At 44.3% G+C, this 20,048-nt stretch overlaps 1 protein-coding gene across 1 annotated transcript in view; it reads left to right on the top strand.

The window, feature by feature from the left end:
• DOK3 (docking protein 3) overlaps positions 1–20,048 on the top strand; it is a 53,934-nt gene that overhangs the window by 23,353 nt on the left and 10,533 nt on the right. The window contains exons 2-3 of the mRNA XM_069244502.1: positions 14,284–14,574; positions 17,523–17,646. Coding sequence (XP_069100603.1) covers positions 14,284–14,574; positions 17,523–17,646 — 415 coding nt within the window. The remainder of the gene's footprint in view (positions 1–14,283; positions 14,575–17,522; positions 17,647–20,048) is intronic.

Raw genomic sequence — 20,048 nt, 5'->3', positions numbered from 1 at the left:
CCCCCCTCTAATCCATCCAGCCCACTCCACTCAAATCAACCCAGCCCACTCCAATCCAATCCACCCTACTCCAATCCAATCCAATCAACCCCAATTCATCCACCCCACTCCTGTCCTGTCTTTCCCACTCCAGTCCAATCCACCCCATTCCAATCCAATGAATCCAATCTACCCACCCCACTCCAATCCAATCCACCCCACTCCAGTCCAATATAATCCACATACTCTTCCTACTCCAACCCACCCCACCCCTCCCCACCCCAATCCATTCCACCCAACCCAATGCAATCCACCCCTCCCCAGCCCTATCACTCCAATCCACCCACCCCAATCCCATCCACCTCACCCCATTTCAATCCACCCTACTCCAATCCAATCCACCCCACTCCACTCAATCCACCCCACTCATCCCCAGTTTAACCCACCCCACTCTACTCCAGTCGAATCCACCCCACCAGCTCAGTCCACTCCAACCCATTCCACCCTATTCCACCCCTCCACTCTATGACACTCTCTGCCACTGAACCACTGAACTCTACTCCTGTCTGCTCAACTCTACAACACTCTACTTCTCCTGCTCCACTTTATGACATTCCAACAAAACCACTCTATGACACTCTACTCTCCCACTCTGCTCTGACACTCCAAACCACTAACGTTTAGCCATGCTAACAGAGCCACACTGGTGTACAACATGGCAAAACACATTGCAAAAGTCAATAGCTCTTGTATTGGTAAGACCTATTGGCTTTGCCAATGCATGTCGTCTTTTAAATTTACTGTTCCAAGATGGCGGACACCAATCTTGGAGCAGTAAATTAAGTAAATGCATGAAAACACATTAAATTAAAATGGATCTTCTGGGTAGCAATTGGAGATGCTGGGTTTCCTAAAACAGAAAAAAAATATTTTTTCGAAAAGATTACAGTAGTGAGGCTTGGGGGGCATTGGAGGAGTGGGTCGGAAAGAAAACTCATTGCATCAAGGGAAGCAGAAGGTGAGCTTGCAAGGTCTTAAAAAAATAAAAAAGCTGGTGGGGCGGTGTGCTGCTTTACTCTTCAGAATATCAAAACTATGCACTTCAGGATATTTTAAGGCACAATGTAAAGCAATCACTCTCAAACACCTTCGTAAGTAGAATAATCAAGTTTATTTAAGGGGCAAGTTCTCAGCTAGCAAAACTAAACCACACTAATATATATATATATATATATATATATATATATATATATATATATATATATACATCAGGAGAATAACATGAGAATAATGATAAAGATATAAGCACTCTGTGAATAATTGCATGAGTAAGTGCATATAATACAAGCACACACAATATACCTCAATGCTCAATAGCATGAAAATGACTGCAAGAATAAGTGCATATTACGCGCGCACACACAATATACTTCAATGCTCAATAGCATGAAAATGACTGCAAGAATAAATGCATATTACGCGCGCACACACAATATACTTCAATGCTCAATAGCATGAAAATGACTGCAAGAATAAGTACATATTACGCGCGCACACACAATACACTTAATAAATTGAAAAGCTTCACCGAAAAGAGCGTCTGCATCCCTCCGCCGTACACAAAGCTGGGGAACCCAAATCAGCTGGCACAGGGAGCCTCTGTTCGGGACAATCAGTCCTCCTGGCGTTGCGTCCAACCCAGAAGAGAGTTCCTAAACCAGCCCATCCAGGCCCCCAACTTTTATAGTATTTACTAACGCCCAGGAGTCTTTTCTAGAAAAAGACCCCCTCCTTTACAAATTGTGCAATCGGCGGTACCTTGTTCACCCTTCGAGACGTCTCCTCAGAACGGGCCAAGTTCCCAGGAGAGGACTCCAAGGTGAAGCCTGCATTCCTCCTTGTGTACAGGCGCATCCCCCTGTTGTTCTAACTGATAGCTCGTGGAATGTAAATAGCGCCCTTCGTACCAGGCAGATGGAGCGAAGTTGAGCAGAAAAACACCCCACCCTTCAGCTTGCCGAAGCTTGTGGAAAAACACAGAACAGTGCCTTACGCACCGAACCAGACTCGACAAAATGGAGTCGTGAACCAAAATGGAAGCGAAGGCCAATGAAAGCAGAGGCCAATGGTCCACACTCTGCACCACTGTTTACCTTGCACGTAGTGCTGCCGCATGCACGTAGTGTATGTAGCAATACATTTCCACCCTTGGACCATTTGGCCAACTTACAACTAAGTATATCCTATAAGCTGAAATGGCAATGCTCTTGGGCGAAACTGAGATAGAAGATTAGGCACACACTGAATACAACAACATAATGAAATTAAAATAACTGTTATGATAATGATTACACCAAAGATATAACGCAGTTGGCCTAAATTAGGCAGCCATCCAAAAGCCCAATCCCACCACCCCTTGTCAACATCCTGCTGCACCCCCTTCACCAACTTATGCAGGGCCTCTATGTGGGAGTTGATTGATACGGAGTGGTCGGATAAATTGAAGCAACATAATCCTTCAAAATCACTGCAGCCATGGTTGTGTTTAAGCAGTAAATAATCAATAGCAGCGCGATTCTGCAAAGCAGCTCTTCTAATTCCCTGTACATCTAATAACAGCTCAGCTAAGGCAGCTGATGTATAGTTAATATTCTTGACTACTAAACATGCAAGTTTATTAATAACTCTGGTATTATATACTGCAAGTCCTGGCACCCCTACGATAGAACCAGCTAAACTAACATATTCTGTTTTGGACAGCAATGAAATTTCAGAATCACAGTCCGTAGGTAATTGAATAGTGTCTCTGGTATAGCGAGGGTGTAGAGCAGTATCCATAGGAAACATGAGAAAGCCTAAGCGTGACCAGGCACAAGGCCCTCCGGTTAGATTGGCTGGAATATAAGTAAAAGAAAGATTACCACAAGAAAAGAGCCAACCTTTAGGCAACTTAACATTTTGAATGTGGCTGGCCGCAGGCACCACATGTTGGCAAAACATCGAATTATTTACATTCAAACAGGTTAGGTCAGTCCGTGAGTGGCACAACGTCCGTTGTGCAGCAGTTAAGTTTTTGTCTCTTTTCTCCAATTTGAGCTGAGCACATTTACCTATTTTCATAGGATCACAGGTCAATGAATAGCACACATCCCCATTTGAGATGTTAAACGTGAGTATAGATGTCATGTTCCTCCACAACCGCCTGCCCACCTCCGGGCAATGACGGCAGTACTCATAGAGTGACAGATGGGAGCGAACGTCACTCACATCCACCATTCCATCCTGGTTTGTATTGTTGAAGATGTGTAATAATACAGCAGCAGGAGTGGGCACTGCCACTAGACAAGTGGTAATCAAATCTTGAACGCTTTGCATGTTACTCATACAGAAGTGAGATATATTCAGCACTTCCTGCGCTAGATGAATCCAAACATTGTTCGGTTGATGCAGCAGCGTTGGCATCTGCGGCTGGCGGTTGAATTTTTGGGCTATGAGCCCCTCCCGCTCCCCGGTGGAGTCTCCCGAACGGGCTCCATACACCACACTCATGGCACAGGCACTCCACAGGATGATCTGAAAAGAACAAAGGAAAAAACACGTATTATCATTCTCGCAGATAGCATTTGTCAGCGGGAACATGTTCCCATTTGTCTTGACCAGGTCGCATAACTACCAGGACATTGTCTGGTCCAGTGGCGATGACATCAGCGGGTTGAGGAGGGTTATTTGGGGATTCAATCCACACTTTGGCCCCTGGGTTCTTGTCAGTAGATCCGAACCCTCCTTTGCCTCTCACAGTGAGAAGAGCTGGGGCGCTCCCCTTCTTAACAACACCTCCATAAACCGGCATAATGACAATTTGGGCAACGCGATCACCAGGTTGCACCACTAGGTCTGTGTCACCACTGTTCAAGAGAATGACTTTCAACTCGCCTTGGTAGTCTGCATCTATCACGCCTCCTAAAACTTGGATGCCCCTCAAGGCAAGCCCAGATCGAGGGGCGATCAGACCGTAATGCTCAGGGGGAATCTGAATTCCCACCCCAGTTTCAATCAGAGTGATGTCTCTAGGTTTCAATCGATGCATGTGTAAAGCATGTAAGTCAAGTCCTGCAGATTCTGGTGTAGCTCGATATGGGGCCAAAGCTCCTGGAGCTGTTTCCCAATACACAATGGTATTGCTCGTTGTAAACGGATTAATCTGTAAAGCAGGTGTCAGCATTCTCATGAGAGGTGTCTCGGCATTTGTTAGGGGTCGGTTGTTCAAAATTTGCAAAGCATCATACAAATTATCCCTCCACCCCTTCAGTGTCCCATCATTCAGTTTACGCAATTGTTCTTTCAGCAACCCATTCATTCTCTCAATCAGTCCCGCTGCTTGTGGGTAGTAAGGTATGTGAAAAATCCACTCAATATTGCGTTGTGCACAATAGTCCTGCACTAGTCTGCCCTTGAAGTGGCTGGCGTTATCACTTTGAATCTGGAGTGGCACTCCATAGTACAGAATCAACAGATCTAGTGTTTTCAGGGTGCTCTGCTGAGTTGCGCGCTTGCAGGGAAAGGCTATGAGATAACCAGAGTAAGTGTCTACCACAGTGCAGGCATACTGACACCCTCTGCTCACTGGCATTGGTCCAATGTAATCAATCTGCCAAATCTGTCCTGGCAATTTACCTCTACCTAGCTGGCCTCTCACCACCTGTGGGACCGGTCTGTGCTGTGCATGCTGACAAATGGGACATTCAATGATCGCTGTTTTAATCAAATCTAGGGGAAGATGCATCCCTCTAATCTCATCCCACCTGTGAGTAGCCTTTTCTCCAAGATGTCCGCATTTCTGGTGTGCCCATTTAGCCATTCCCACCAAATCAGAACTCTGCGCCTCCACTTCAGCCTCTTGAATCTTGGCTCGATCGTCTGCAAGACAATTGAACCATCGGTCTAATGAATCAGTTGGACAGTGAGCGTCCACATGATAGACAGTCATGGTGCTTTGAGGTAACATTTCCCAGATCTCCTGCCATAACTCCTTCCCCCATACCTCTTTGTTATGGATTTTGTACTGATGTGCATGCCACGTGGGAAGCCAAGTAGCTAACCCATTGGCGGTAGACCAGGAATCGGTATAAATGTGACATTTTCCGGGTAGCTCCTGTTTTAAAGCCTGATACACGGCATAAAGCTCTGCATACTGGCTACTTTTTCCCTGTCCTGTAGTTGTCAAAAGCTTCTTGGTAACAGGATTATAGGACACTGCCTTCCAGTGCCTTTTCGCTCCAACATATTTTGCTGAACCATCTGTGAACCACACATGTTTTTTGTCATCTGCAGACAAGTCTGCGAACGGCTGGCCCCACCCTACTGGGGATTCACACACTGAAGGTACATCATGCAACATTTCGGAATTCTCCACTGGAGCCTGCGCTACCTGCTCATGCAAAACGGCGGTCCCTTTTGGACCCGCTCGTGCCCTGTCCTGGACATACCATTTCCATTTTATAATGCTGGCTTCTTGCGCATGTCCAATTCTATGAGTTTTTGGGGAACTCATCACCCACTGCATGATGGGAATTTCAGGCCTTAAAATCACATTGTGTCCCAGTGTAATTTGCTCAGTATCAACCAGGGCCCAATAGCAGGCCAGCAGCTGCTTCTCAAAGGGACTATACCGCTCTCCTGCCTCAGGTAACTTCTTTGTCCAAAATCCCAGGGGCACCCTCTTTCTTCCTTGTTTTTGCCATAAACTCCAATTGGCATACTGCCCCTGGACTGTCACATTCAACTCAATGTCTCCCTCTCGAATCGGCCACAAATCCAAAGCATGCTGAATGGCGTCTTTCGCCAATTCAAACGCGCGCTGCTCCTGCTCTCCCCATTCAAACGCATTTTTCTTTCGTGTAACTTTGTACAATGGGGCCAAAATCTGAGACAAATGGGGTATATGTTGTCTCCAATACCCGAATAGTCCAATAAAACTCTGGGCTTCCTTCCGATTTCGCGGTACTGCGAATTCCTTAATCTTTTGTTTCACTTTTGGCAACACTTCTCTGTGTCCCTGATTCCACTGAATGCTCAAAAATTTCACGCTCTGAGACGGTCCCTGCACTTTCTCGGGGTTAATCTCCCACCCTTGATTCTGCAAATGTTCCACCACCCTGTCTAGCTGAATTTGCACCTGTTCTTGCGTCTCTCCCTGCATCATCACGTCATCTATATAGTGAGAAATTTGCACTCCAGGAACCACTGGTACTTCATCCAAATGCTCTGCCACCAGCCGGTGGCAGATTGTGGGGCTATGTAAATACCCCATGGGTAATCTACAGAAGGTGTACTGACGCCCCGCCCATTGGAATGCCAGCTGAGGCTGGCTCTCAGTAGCTATTGGTATCGTAAAGAAGGCATTGGCAATGTCAATGGTTGCATACCAAGTCCCACTGTGTTTCTGTATGTTCTCAATCAAGGTAATGGTGTCTGGGACCGCTGCAGTCAGAGGAGGTGTATGTTTATTCAATTGGCGATAATCAATGCAAATCCTCCAACTGTTATCACTTTTACGAACAGGCCAGAGGGCATTATTCCACGCAGTGGTGATGGGAACTATTACTCCGGCCTCTAGTAAATCATGTATAGTCTGGCTAATCTCCTCATGTCCTCCCGGTATTCTGTACTGTTTCATTTGAATCACCTTAGTAGCTTGGGGAAGTGTTACCGGAGGAATCTTCAACAGCCCCACCCTTGCGGCGGCTATTGATATAAATCTTTTGGAACCAAATTGATAACATCCATCTTCCAAATGTAGGGTCATCCCTTTCAAAATGTCAATTCCAATAATGTATTCGGGAATGGGCACAATCAGGACAGTGTATTCTCTCTTTGGAAGTGCCCCTATTTTCATGGGAACCACTATCTGCACTGCCGGGGTTTCTTTTCCGCCCAATCCCGTAATGGTAAAGTACTGTCCCCTGAATTTTCTTGGATTGCCATGAATCAAAGTGGCCTCCGCTCCGGTGTCAACGAGGGCTCGAACTTTTTGAACATTTCCACGTTTCCAATAAATTTCTACTTTGACATGAGGTCTGTTATCTTTGCGAGCCCATCCCTGCACCGGAGTTTGGCCTGTTTCCTAATCTATATTCACTCTACGCACATCAGAGTCTGCCCAAGTCAAATCTGGATACAGTTTGCGGTAATACTCAGGGAACTCCTCCTCCCTGTCTCTGCTTCGCAACCTCTCTGAGCTTACCAGCTCCCTCTCCCACTCTCTTCCTCGAGTTTTCCCAGAACCTGTCAGTTCCCGGTCTCTCTCCCTGCTCCGGGTTCCCTCTGCGCTTCGGTGCTCTTCCTCCCAATTTCCGTCCTCTGGGGATCTCTCTCTACTGTGGGGTTTTCTCCCTCTCTCTCCCTTTTCACCCTCACGCTCCTCCCCTCCTGCCTTTCTCTGATTCACCACTTTGTTATCCTTCTTGTTCCCTTTCCTGCTCCCCTCCTTTTTATCCAAACCGCGTTTGCGGTACATTTCCCACATGTCCTTGGTGCTTATCCCATCAATTTCATTCCTGGTCACCCCATCTCGCATCAAGGCCTGAAACATGTCTCGCCTTGTCACCCTGTTGTTATCAGTACGATTCTCAGACCGTGAATTCCTCTCTGGCTTAGCCCATTCTCCTAAATCACTTAACTCACGCACCGCTTCTACCACCTGAGACAATGGGTTACCCGTCTGATTAATTAACAAAGTCATGATGACATGCTTATATGCAGGAGGAGCGGCCCTAATCAGCCGGTTTCGCACAGACACACTTAAAATTCCATTCATCAAATCATGGGCATTGCCCATAAAGATAGCTGTTTTCATCCCTTCTTCCTTCAATCTCTGTACTGCATCTCTCAAAGTATACCAAGGTTTATCATTAGGCGGCCAGTCTGACTCTGTCGGATATTTCTGAGCACACCCTTGCGCAGCTAGCTCTAACAAATTGGTCATGGGACCATTCCCTGGATAGGTTCTAAACTCATTTTGAATAACCGGGTCTGTACTTAACATACAAAGCCTCGGGGCGTCGCCGTGATCCAATTGGACCCCCTGGCCCCCCATATCGTGCACCCGCACCAACCACGTAAGCAATGTTTCCCCAGACCTCTGTCGAAATCTGTCTATCACATCACTTAGTTCTTGCTGTGTATAATCCTCCAGGGCATCCAACATCACCCCTCCAGGATTAGCTGGGCTATGCTGTAACTTTCGCCGATATATGGGCTGCGCACGGACAACATTCCTGCGCTCTGTCTTCTCCTGTCTAACATCTTGGCAGTCATCGCCCCCGGACCCATCTGAAAAATCAGATGTATCCCAGATGTTTCCATCCCAAAATTCAGGGTCAAAGGCTAATCCTGCCTGAGAGATAGCTAAATGCACCTTCCTTTTATTAACTTTCCCTCTTCGTTTCTTGTGTTTATATTTAGCTACGCTAACAGCCGTTCTCTCTGCAACCAGCTGGTACATTTCCAACTTATCACTTAATAATTTATTTTGACAAGCTAGCATGGTAGAGGAATTTCGGGCTTCTACTAACTCCTTCCCCAGCTGCTCGTGGTCTTTTTGTAACTGTAAACATTTTTCATACAACTTTCGGTACGCAGAAAGCAAGATCCAGCCTCGCCTCCCCAACGCACAAACCTCCCTTCCCTTGTCAATTGAAACTTTCCGTAAACATATAAGAAGATCTTCAGGTTCCACATTCAACATACACGCATTCCAATTTTCACACAAACCAGCACAACGTGACCATTCCTGAGCTAAAAGTTTATATGGGGCGGTTTCCCATCCCGGTATTTCTATGTCTGGATTTACTACCTGAGAACCTGCTTTTGAGCTCGCTTTAATCTTATTAAGCATTTTCCCTTTTTTTTTTTTTTCGAATCCTGCCGACTACGCCAATTTGTGCTGCTTTACTCTTCAGAATATCAAAACTATGCACTTCAGGATATTTTAAGGCACAATGTAAAGCAATCACTCTCAAACACCTTCGTAAGTAGAATAATCAAGTTTATTTAAGGGGCAAGTTCTCAGCTAGCAAAACTAAACCACACTAATATATATATATATACATCAGGAGAATAACATGAGAATAATGATAAAGATATAAGCACTCTGTGAATAATTGCAAGAGTAAGTGCATATAATACAAGCACACACAATATACCTCAATGCTCAATAGCATGAAAATGACTGCAAGAATAAGTGCATATTACGCGCGCACACACAATATACTTCAATGCTCAATAGCATGAAAATGACTGCAAGAATAAATGCATATTACGCGCGCACACACAATATACTTCAATGCTCAATAGCATGAAAATGACTGCAAGAATAAGTACATATTACGCGCGCACACACAATACACTTAATAAATTGAAAAGCTTCACCGAAAAGAGCGTCTGCATCCCTCCGCCGTACACAAAGCTGGGGAACCCAAATCAGCTGGCACAGGGAGCCTCTGTTCGGGACAATCAGTCCTCCTGGCGTTGCGTCCAACCCAGAAGAGAGTTCCTAAACCAGCCCATCCAGGCCCCCAACTTTTATAGTATTTACTAACGCCCAGGAGTCTTTTCTAGAAAAAGACCCCCTCCTTTACAAATTGTGCAATCGGCGGTACCTTGTTCACCTTTCGAGACGTCTCCTCAGAACGGGCCAAGTTCCCAGGAGAGGACTCCAAGGTGAAGCCTGCATTCCTCCTTGTGTACAGGCGCATCCCCCTGTTGTTCTAACTGATAGCTCGTGGAATGTAAATAGCGCCCTTCGTACCAGGCAGATGGAGCGAAGTTGAGCAGAAAAACACCCCACCCTTCAGCTTGCCGAAGCTTGTGGAAAAACACAGAACAGTGCCTTACGCACCGAACCAGACTCGACAAAATGGAGTCGTGAACCAAAATGGAAGCGAAGGCCAATGAAAGCAGAGGCCAATGGTCCACACTCTGCACCACTGTTTACCTTGCACGTAGTGCTGCCGCATGCACGTAGTGTATGTAGCAATACAGGTGGGAAAGAAGGGGTAATCTGGTTGGGGAACAGGACAATAGAGAAACCATAGGGGCAGGGATTTGGGGGTGTAATCGGCACACGGAGAAGACAGCAAGAAGAAACATGCACTGCAATGGAGTGCTGAAATAAAAAGTAAAAAGGTAATTCCCTTTATATAAGAAATGTAAGAAGTGCAAGGATGCATGCCATTATAAGACACTGGATTATTAGTTGTAGGGGTAGGTATGCACCTCAGATAATAATCAGAGTCCTTGTAAGGATGAACCACTAAAGTCACTAAATAAACCTAAGTTAATTCCCCTGCTAGCTGTGGCACAGAGCAGACAGGCTAAACTTAGAGGCAACAGGTAAAGTACTATGCAGTACTACTACAATAGTTGTAAAGTCCAAAAAAAAAAAAAGTCAAAAAAACAATCAAAAATAGATTAACATTTAATAACCAAAATGACATAAATCTTATAAGGGAAACTAGATTTATGATTTTTAAAATGTTTAAGTAGAGGCATCATAGAGAAGCACAAAGTGCCAAAGACAGTCAAGGGTTGCTGTAGAACAATACCTAGACAGTATTTTATGATAACCGCAAAGGAGGGTGGATCAGATACACTAACCAAGTTTGCCATTGTCAAAGATTTTACCTTCTGGCTTTAGTCCATTAAGTCTCAATCCACCACAGGAGTATATTTCTTAATTCCCCCAGGAGCTCAGGTTTCCTTAGAGACTCACGGGGTGGTAGGCAGAGTCCAGCCCAGGTTCAGTTGCCACTGATCAGCTGGGCAGTTGCAGGGAAGGCCTTTTTTTGCTTTTTGTATCTCTGTAGCTTGAGGAGGTCAGACTTCTGACTGCTGGAATTCATTTATTTGTTCTGTGTATAAGGGGGAGAGCACGTCCTATTTTCTAGGCTCTTCTCAGGTCTCAGACAGCATTCAGTCGTCTTCTGATCTTTCACAGATCCAGGGCTGTTCTGAAGTAGGTGCCTGGAGATGCTATATTTGTGAATGGCACAAACTTGTGGCTAAAAAATGACACCTGAGGACACTGTAGCCAATGAGGCAAGGTGACCAGGACTAACCCTATCCACTTTGAGTATTTTCAAGATGGCTAAAGTGTTTGTGCTCTGAGGGCTGGGGAGGTGCATTGATAGTGTATCATGGCACTCTGAGTGCCCTCCCATATCTAACACTAAAATCAGGTTTTAGGCAATCCATGTACCCACAAAAACCTCAGAAGTCTGATAGGACAAAGCTGAGCTTTCAGCCACCAGACAGTGGATACACAAATGGTGTTGGTATTCTGTTTACTTCCTTTGAAATGTGCCCAAATGTCATATGAAAAATCCCAGCAGACCTGTCAAGCGGTCTTGACACTTCAACGGTACCTGACACTAGGAGTCTGTAGAAGGGTGCTGACCAAGATATTAGTTATATCTTCTTATGATAGAGAAGTTCCTCCTGTCAGGACACAATTACACCTTCCCAAACCTAAGGACTTTTGAACGTGTTGTGGAAATAAGTTCATATCTCATTTACACCCATTGAAATGCTAATTACTGGCTGAAGGGAGCAAGCAAAATGCAGATTTAGATTCCAGGGACATTAGGGACATCAGGCAGGGCAAAGGTGACTGTTTAAGTCATATTTCCAAAATATGTATTACAAATTCCACTGAATTGAACTTGTAGTAAATATGTAAAAAAATAACTTTGTAGCTATTTCCTACATGGAAATAACATGTATTAAACTTAATATTGTATCCCAAAGGTGCTACTCACTAGAAGGACATCTTTTATATTAAACATACAAAAGGTGATGGAAGGATACTTGCAACAAGTCTGACCACTGGCAATTGCATGGGGTAGCATTCTAACCCATTGTTCTTTTTCCCATCTTGCCTCAGAGTAGACCCAGCCATTTGCAAATCTGTTTTGCTCCTAATCCAAAAGGAACAGTCCAGCCCAAACTGGCAAACCAGGTCGTCTCTGACCCAGGACCCAAGCACCCAAGACCTGTTTTGCCCTGATTGAGGCTCTTCACTTTGATGTAGCTTGGTTCCAGTAGCACAGTGAGCAAGGGATCCAGGTCTGGGCATACCCTTGGTCACATAGGGTGTTATACCTACGGTGTTTTTGTCAAACACAAAAAGGTGACAGGAGGATGCTTGCAAGAGGTTTAACCACTGGCAATTGCTCAGGATAGCATTCTAAGCTATAATTCTTTTGCCGACCAAGCCACCCCAGATTATACAAATATACAAATCTGTCTTGGTCAGGCTCCAATAGGAACAGTCCAGACTAAACTGCAAAGCCAGGGCCTCTCTGAGCCAGAATTCAGCAACCCAAGACCGGTTTTGCCCTGACTGGGGCTCTTGAGTCTGGTGTAGCTCGGTTCCAGTGGCAGAGTGAGCCAGTGGCCCACATCTGTGCATGGTGTTGTAATTATAACCTTTACATGGCCTACTTTCTATTATTATGAATCCTGATTTAAGGGGCAGTAAGGTGTAATTAAGAGTGACATAAATATTTATATGGAGGATTTTAGACCTCCCAAAAAAGATTATTTTTACATGTCAAATTTAAAGAGAGAGCCACGGTACTGGTGGTAGGCACGCAGTCATGTATGAATTGTCATTGCAGTATGTGGGACAATGAGTTGCAGCCCACTGTTAATATTTGACTTTGAGGCCCTGGAAACACTTTCATAGCATATACTAAGATCTTATAGCTATGTTGAGTATGGCAATCAGATGTATGTCAATCTAGCCAATTTTAAAGGAGGAGCACAACCACTTTACCAATCATTAGCACGGGTAAAACACACTAAGTTCAATAGTCAGTAAAAATAGGGTTCAGCACAAAGAAGAAAACAAATCTGGGGTGACCCTGGAGAAAGGGCAACTTTCCAACAGTCATCTATGAAAATAAAGTTAAAGACACTATAGTCCAGTGTAGAGTAAACACAAGAAGAGGATGCAAAGCCACTAAATAAGAAACAAGCAATAGAGTTTGACAAGAAATCCAGCTAACTGTAAGATTTAGATGGTGCTCTGAATATGCATTCCTAGAAGCCATGACGGGTGCACCAGAGGGTCATAACCTCTGGTCACATGAAGTAGCTCTGTGGGAGTGGCACTGGCCTTCCCCTACTAAAGTGGAGGAATGGCAGATATTGCAATGTCTTAATATTATAATAATGAAGCTTTAATCATTGTTTAGGTTGAATCCATAACACATACCGGATGGTACTTAGGTGCCCAATAAATAGGCCCCTTGATTTAAGGGTAGATATTTTTTAATGTTTCTGCCTTTATATATCTAAAATTATTTGAGTTCATTCTATTAGCATGTATCACTGTTATGGTGTATTCTTTAAAGAAATGAAGCTGCAAGGTGTATAGTTCTATATTTACATTATTTGCTTACACTTGGATCCCTTTTTGGGTTCAGAACTTTTAGCAGGGATACAAAATACAATGATACGTTCATATGAAAATGTTAACGTCATACCACAAGCACACAGGCGCATTTGCAGTAATGTAAGTAAATCTAATCTCTGTTTAACCTCCATCCAGTCATTCTGCACAAATAATAGCTTTGCATTTGAGTCTGACAGTATGGAAAAACACAGATTTTATTTTTATGTCTTTGCAATTTTTATAAAGCGTGAACTTGGACAAAGGGCATTGGAGCGCATAACATGAGAACCAGATTACATGACTCAAATTCCCTTTTTTTAGGCACAAGGAGATTCAGTGATCTGCCCTGAATCACAGTATGTTAAGCCAATGCCAGGATTTTATCTTGATTCCCCAGTTCCAGAGTCAGCAGCTCAGGCCGTAGGCCATATCTCCTCCTCCATTATACTCTCCTTTACCATCATCTCCTTCTCTTCCTCCTACATGATTTTTTCTTCTCCTCACTATCCTGTTATTCCTCAAATCCTCTCTTACTCCTGTTCAGAGGGGGTGTGAGCTGGCAGATCTGGCTGTGCTGTTCCTACTGGAGCTGATTTTATGTATGTGGTCCCATTTTGTAATGGCACTGACAGGCTTAAAGTGGTAGAGAGTGAGGAAATTACCAGTGATTCAGATGAATTCAAGCACTCCCAACCATTACATTTTTGTTGTCTTCCTCTAGTACCTCCCTTTCATTTATCTTTGTCTTTTATTCTCCTCACACTTTGGTGTTCTCACTACTTTCACTCCTGATTCTTTCGTCACTTCCCCAGGCTCCTTCATATTCTTTCACCCTCTTGTGTCCCCAGAAGTACTGGAGGAAGACGTGGGCACAGCTCTTCAGGGCCAGTCTGTCGGGAGTGGCCCGGATCGAGACCCACGAGGTGAGGGATGGGACTGCCAAGGAAAGAACCAGCCTGAGAAACTCTCAGCGCAGGGTGCTGAGGCTGGCGGACTGTGTGAGCATCGTGGGTGCATGGAGCGACAACTGCCCCAAGGGCACTCACCCCTTTTACTTCACCACTACTGATAAGACCTACGTGCTGGCGGCAGAGGACCACGAGGAATGGGTAGCCCTAATCTGCCAGCTGGCATTCAAGGTGAGGACGCTCAAGATGGGCTAAGACCTATTGGCATTGTCATTTTCTTAGAGATTAATCTTTAATGAGGGGCAAAAGATCACACCAGACACACGCAGCATGTGCCACTCTCACATTGTTACAGCAACAGATCCACTTCAGACTGAGGAGTTACAGTTGGTGTACCTCAAACAAAGTATAGGGTAATCCCACAGATCCTGACTTCGACCACTTTTTAAATGTAGTCTTGTGGGCTTTTAGCCACGCCCACCTCATGCCCATCACTTTCACTGGTTCGTGGGCTTGCCTTTCAAAAATTCTTTGTAATCATTGGTAAATGCTTTACATGTGTCCTGCCCTGGGGAGGTTTTGTTACCGCCTTGCAGACTGAACCCCCTACATGAATCATTACACGATTGCCGATATGTTTGACTGAGCAAACTTCTTTTTCCTTTTGTGTGTCTCCTTCGTGCTCATGCTCATGGCTGTCATGGCGCTTTGAATCTGCTCAGTCATGTCAACCGTTTTACTTTTCATTTTCAATTTATGTGGCAAAAAAAGTCCAGTTAGGAATTTGCAATGCCAATAGCTCTAACTCGCGGGTCACGACCATAACACACACTTGAAGAGGGAAGTAAGCACTACATAAGCCAGACAATAACTTCAACAAAAGGATCCCTAAAGAATGAGATGCTGTAATATACACTGTAGGAAAGTCACTCTTTTTGGCATGGTTACCCCCACCTTGTGCCTGTTGTCAGTGTGCTTAGACTGTTTTCACTGGGATCCTGCTAACCAGAACCCCAGTGAGTGTGCTGACTCCTCTAAATGTGGTTGCCTTTACACCCCACAATTGACATACTGGTGTACCCCTGTAAGTTTCAAGTATATGGTACTTAGGTGCCCAGGGCATTGGTACACCAGTGGTCCCCCATGGGCTGCAGCATGTATTATGCCACCTATGGGGGCCCATGCAATCTGTGTCTGCTGGCCTGACATTTGCAACCTATGTGAAAAGGTGCATGCACCCTTTCACTGCTGGTCACTACACCAGGTCACTGTAAGTCACCCCTATGGTAGGCCCTTCCAGCCTTTGCAACATTTCCAAAGTTCTGCATCCTCTGGGGTACGCAAGACTTCCAGTTGCACCAAAGAAGCAAGAAGGAATTTCCCTTGGAGTGAAGGAGTCACTCCCCTGCATCCGTGGGCACCTAAGGCAAAGACATCCGGCTGCTGGGACCTGCTGTCCTCTGAATCTGTGAAGATTTTCCAACACAGCTGGTGGTTCTGAGGGGTCCTCTGGGTCCTCTTTGCCTTCTGTCCAACTTGGGTGACGGGAGCCCTTGCCTATTCCTCCAGGGCGGAATCCCTGTGCACCACGACTGTTGCAGCAACAAAGGCTTGTTGACTCCTGCTCTGAGGGAGCTTCAGGCTCCAAGAAGCCACAGCCCCCCAGCACTCTATCTCTGCAAGGAAAGTCTCCTCTCTGCTGCTCTAGCGATGTCGGACTGCTCTTCAGGTGTGTTGCCTGGCCTCACTGCGACTTACTCCAAATGTAAAGAGAAGACAAACAAAAAAAGATATTACCAGAGCCTTGTTCTTTGGTAAATCTTGTCAATTGGCAAAAAGTTATCATTAGTTAGATCTTAAGTGGTAGGTCACAGCAGAAGGGGTTCTAAGGACCCAAAGATTAACATCTGCACAAGCCATGTAGAAAAAAAATACAGTTTTGAAGGAAATATCTTCTATCAAAAAAAGAAGTGAGGAGATGACAAAAGGTAATGGTAAAGTATGATACCACCAAGGTGTCTAATTGGTGTTTAGGGGATTTGGAAACACTAAAGAGGATTTTTAAAAATATAATATAATATAAGATAAGATATAGCACACATTACAACATTGTAGCTCCTAAGATGTGTCCCAGCCTCCTAAATTCTGTAGGGTTGGAGAGAAGGACAGACTGGAAGAGGTGCCTTTTGAGTTTTTGCTTGATGCTAGGTAATGCCAAAGAGGTCAAACAGAATGAAACTGGTGTGCAAGAACTCCCAAGTGCTACCAAACCATCATCCAAAGTTTGGATGACATTAGCACAATTATCATGTTTTTGCTTGTTCTGGGAGCCCTTGTGTGATGATACATTCTGAAGATCTCCTTCTGGAATTTTAAATACATACCTTGCACAAACCTAAAGCTGATACAAAGACTATTGAGAACACTTATTATTTTAAGACCTTGACCTTTTTTTTTAAATGTGCTCACATCTTAGGATGTGAGTTAATTTCACCTTTAATGTACACAGATGCACATAAGTGTCGGCTTTCATTCTTTGCTTGGTCAATATTATCCCCACCAGAGGGAACGTTCTTTAATATGCAACCAAGGCCACAGGGCTATCCGTAGCAAAAATGAAACAGTGAAAAAGAAGTAAAGACAAGAGGTGCAGTATGTAGTAAACTTGAAAATAGGGGACTTACATACTGTCCCAACCCCGACATACCTATCTGAGTTTCATAGTGTTGGTACTTAAATCAAAAAAGAAAATGTGAACAGAGAAAAAAGCTGGGAGATGGTAAATAGAGGATTCAGTTACAAATGAGTAGGAAGAAAGTGACAATAGCTTGAAACTGATCCAAATTGCCTCCTAATTTTCAAGTGCAGAAAGCACTACGAGATTTGAGCAATATCATGCTATCTAATTCTAAAAAAAGATTCACTTAACAGTTAGAAACTGTCAACATGCTAGGAGTCTATCCTGCATTGTGCCGCACATGTGCCCTCACCAGTGGGTGAAGATTCCAAACACTTGACAAGTAGGCCAATGTCCATTAGTAGAAGAGGTCACAGTGTGCAAAGCTTGTGTGAGTTTTGGGATGTCTAGAAGATCACATCTGCACAAAAATCCTATTCAATGGACATGCTGGTTGCCCCTTCTTCTCTGATTTACTTTTCTGCTTTGTTTCAATTTCCAGAATACAGGAGAACCAAAACATCCCCAAGAAAGTGGGCAGGGGACCAATAATGGGACTAAGGATGACATCACTAGGGATGCGGTCGTCGTCCAGGACAATTCCATTTACTCGTCCTGGAATCAGGGTAAGTTGAAGGTGTGATTTGGAAGCTATTAAGAGTAATGCTAAACTAATCTCAAATAGACACTTCGGGAAGCTGTAAATCTCTATATCACAACCTACAACTTTTGTACGTCATTGACTGTTGTAGTTGAGCAGTGCTTAAATTGTTACAAAAAAAATAATAAACAAAGTTTTCCTTAGTAGCTTACTACTGGCACTGCTGAATGCCGAGGTAGTTGAACCCCAAGGCTGTCAAGACTTAGGGCCAGATGTACGAATATTAGGTTTTGCGACTCGAAAATTGAAAGTCTTAGTGACTCGCAATTTGCAAGTCGCAAAACCTTATGTACAACAGTTTCAACGACACTGTTTACGATTCTCAATGGGGTCGCAAATTACCTCCCTCATAAATATTCATCAGGTAGGTCGCAATTTGCAACCCCATTACGAATGGCCGCCCTCACAGGGATGGTGGCCTGCTGGGGACAGCAGACCATCATGTCTGTGACTGCTTTTAAATAAAGCAGTTTTTTTTCTGAAATGCAGCCCGTTTTCCTTAGCCCCTTAGCTGCTGGGCGTTTCCCCCCCCCAGTGCTGAGCCCTTTTTTGGCTATTTGGGGTAGTTCACGCTTAGGCCTTCATAACTTTTTGTCCACATAAGCTAACCACGCCAAATTTGCGTCCTTTTTTCCAACATCCTAGGGATTCTAATGGTACCCAGAGTTTGTGGTTTCCCCTGGAGGAGACCAAGAAAATAGCCAAAATACAGTGAAAATTTCGTTTTTTCCAAAAAAATGGGAAAAAAGGGCTGCCGAAGAAGGCTTGTGGTTTTTTTCCCTGAAAATGCCATCAACAAAGGGTTTCTGGTGCTGAGATCACTATTTTCCCACCTTTCAGGAACGGGCAGACTTGAATCAGAAAACCAAATTTTTCAACACAAATTTGGCATTTTACTGGGACATACCCCATTTTTACTATTTTTGGTGCTTTCAGCCTCCTTCCAGTTAGTGACAGGAATGGGTGTGAAACCAATGCTGGATCCCGGAATGCTAAACATTTCTGAAAACTAGACAAAATTCTGAATACAGCAAGGGGTCATTTGTGTAGATCCTACAAGGTTTTCCTACAGAAAATAACAGCTGAAATAAAAAATATTGAAGTTGAGCTGAAAACAACAGCCATTTTTCTTTATGTTTTACTCTGTAACTTTTTCCTGCGATGTCAGATTTCCAAAAGCAATATACCGTTTTGTCTGCTTGCCTCTTCTGGTTGCGAGGATATAAAGGGCTTGTAGGTTCATCAAGAACCCTAGGTACCCAGAGCCAATAAATGAGCTGCACCCTGCATTTGGTTTTCATTCTATACTGGGTATACAGAAATTCATTTGCTGAAATATGAAGAGTGAAAAATAGGTATCAAGAAAACCTTTGCATTTCCAAAATGGGCTAAAGATAAGGTTTTGAGGAGCAGTAGTTATTTGCACATCTCCGAATTCCGGGGTGCCCATACTAGCATGTGAATTGCAAGGCATTTCTCAAATAGACGTCTTTTTTACACACTCTCTTATATTTGGAAGGAAAAAATGTAGAGAAAGATAAGGGGCAATAACACTTGTTTTGCTATTCTATGTTCCCCCAAGTCTCCTGATAAAAATGATACCTCACTTGTGTGGGTAGGCCTAGCGCCCGCAACAGGAAATGCCCCAAAACACAACGTGGACACATCAAATTTTTTGACAGAATACAGAGCTGTTTTTTGCAAAGTGCCTACCTGTAGATTTTGGCCTCTAGCTCAGCCGGCACATAGGGAAACTTACCAAACCTGTGCATTTTTGAAAACTAGAGACCTAGGGGAATCCAAGATGGGGTGACTTGTGGGGCTCTGACCAGGTTCTGTTACCCCGAATCCTTTGCAAACCTCAAAAAGTGGCTAAAAAAACAAGTTTTCCTCACATTTCGGTGACAGAAAGTTCTGGAATCTGAGAGGAGCCACAAATTTCCTTCCACCCAGCGTTCCCCCAAGTCTCCCGATAAAAATGATACCTCACTTGTGTGGGTAGGCCTAGTGCCCGCAACAGGAAATGCCCCAAAACCCAACGTGGACACATCCCATTTTTTGACAGAAAACACAGCTGTTTTTTCCAAAGTGCCTACCTGTAGATTTTGGCCTGTAGCTCAGCCGGCACATAGGGAAACCTACCAAACCTGTGCATTTTTGAAAACTAGAGACCTAGGGGAATCCAAGATGAGGTGACTTGTGGGGCTCTGACCAGGTTCTGTTACCCAGAATCCTTTGCAAACCTCAAAAAGTGGCTAAAAAAACAAGTTTCCCTCACATTATGGTGACAGAAAGTTCTGGAATCTGAGAGGAGCCACAAATTTCCTTCCACCCAGAGTTCCCCCAAGTCTCCTGATAAAAATGATA

The sequence above is a fragment of the Pleurodeles waltl genome, chromosome 7 (assembly GCF_031143425.1).
Source record: "Pleurodeles waltl isolate 20211129_DDA chromosome 7, aPleWal1.hap1.20221129, whole genome shotgun sequence".
NCBI lineage: Eukaryota > Metazoa > Chordata > Amphibia > Caudata > Salamandridae > Pleurodeles > Pleurodeles waltl.
The sequence above is the reverse complement of the archived record's forward strand: the minus strand, read 5'-3'. Positions and strand labels throughout refer to the sequence as shown.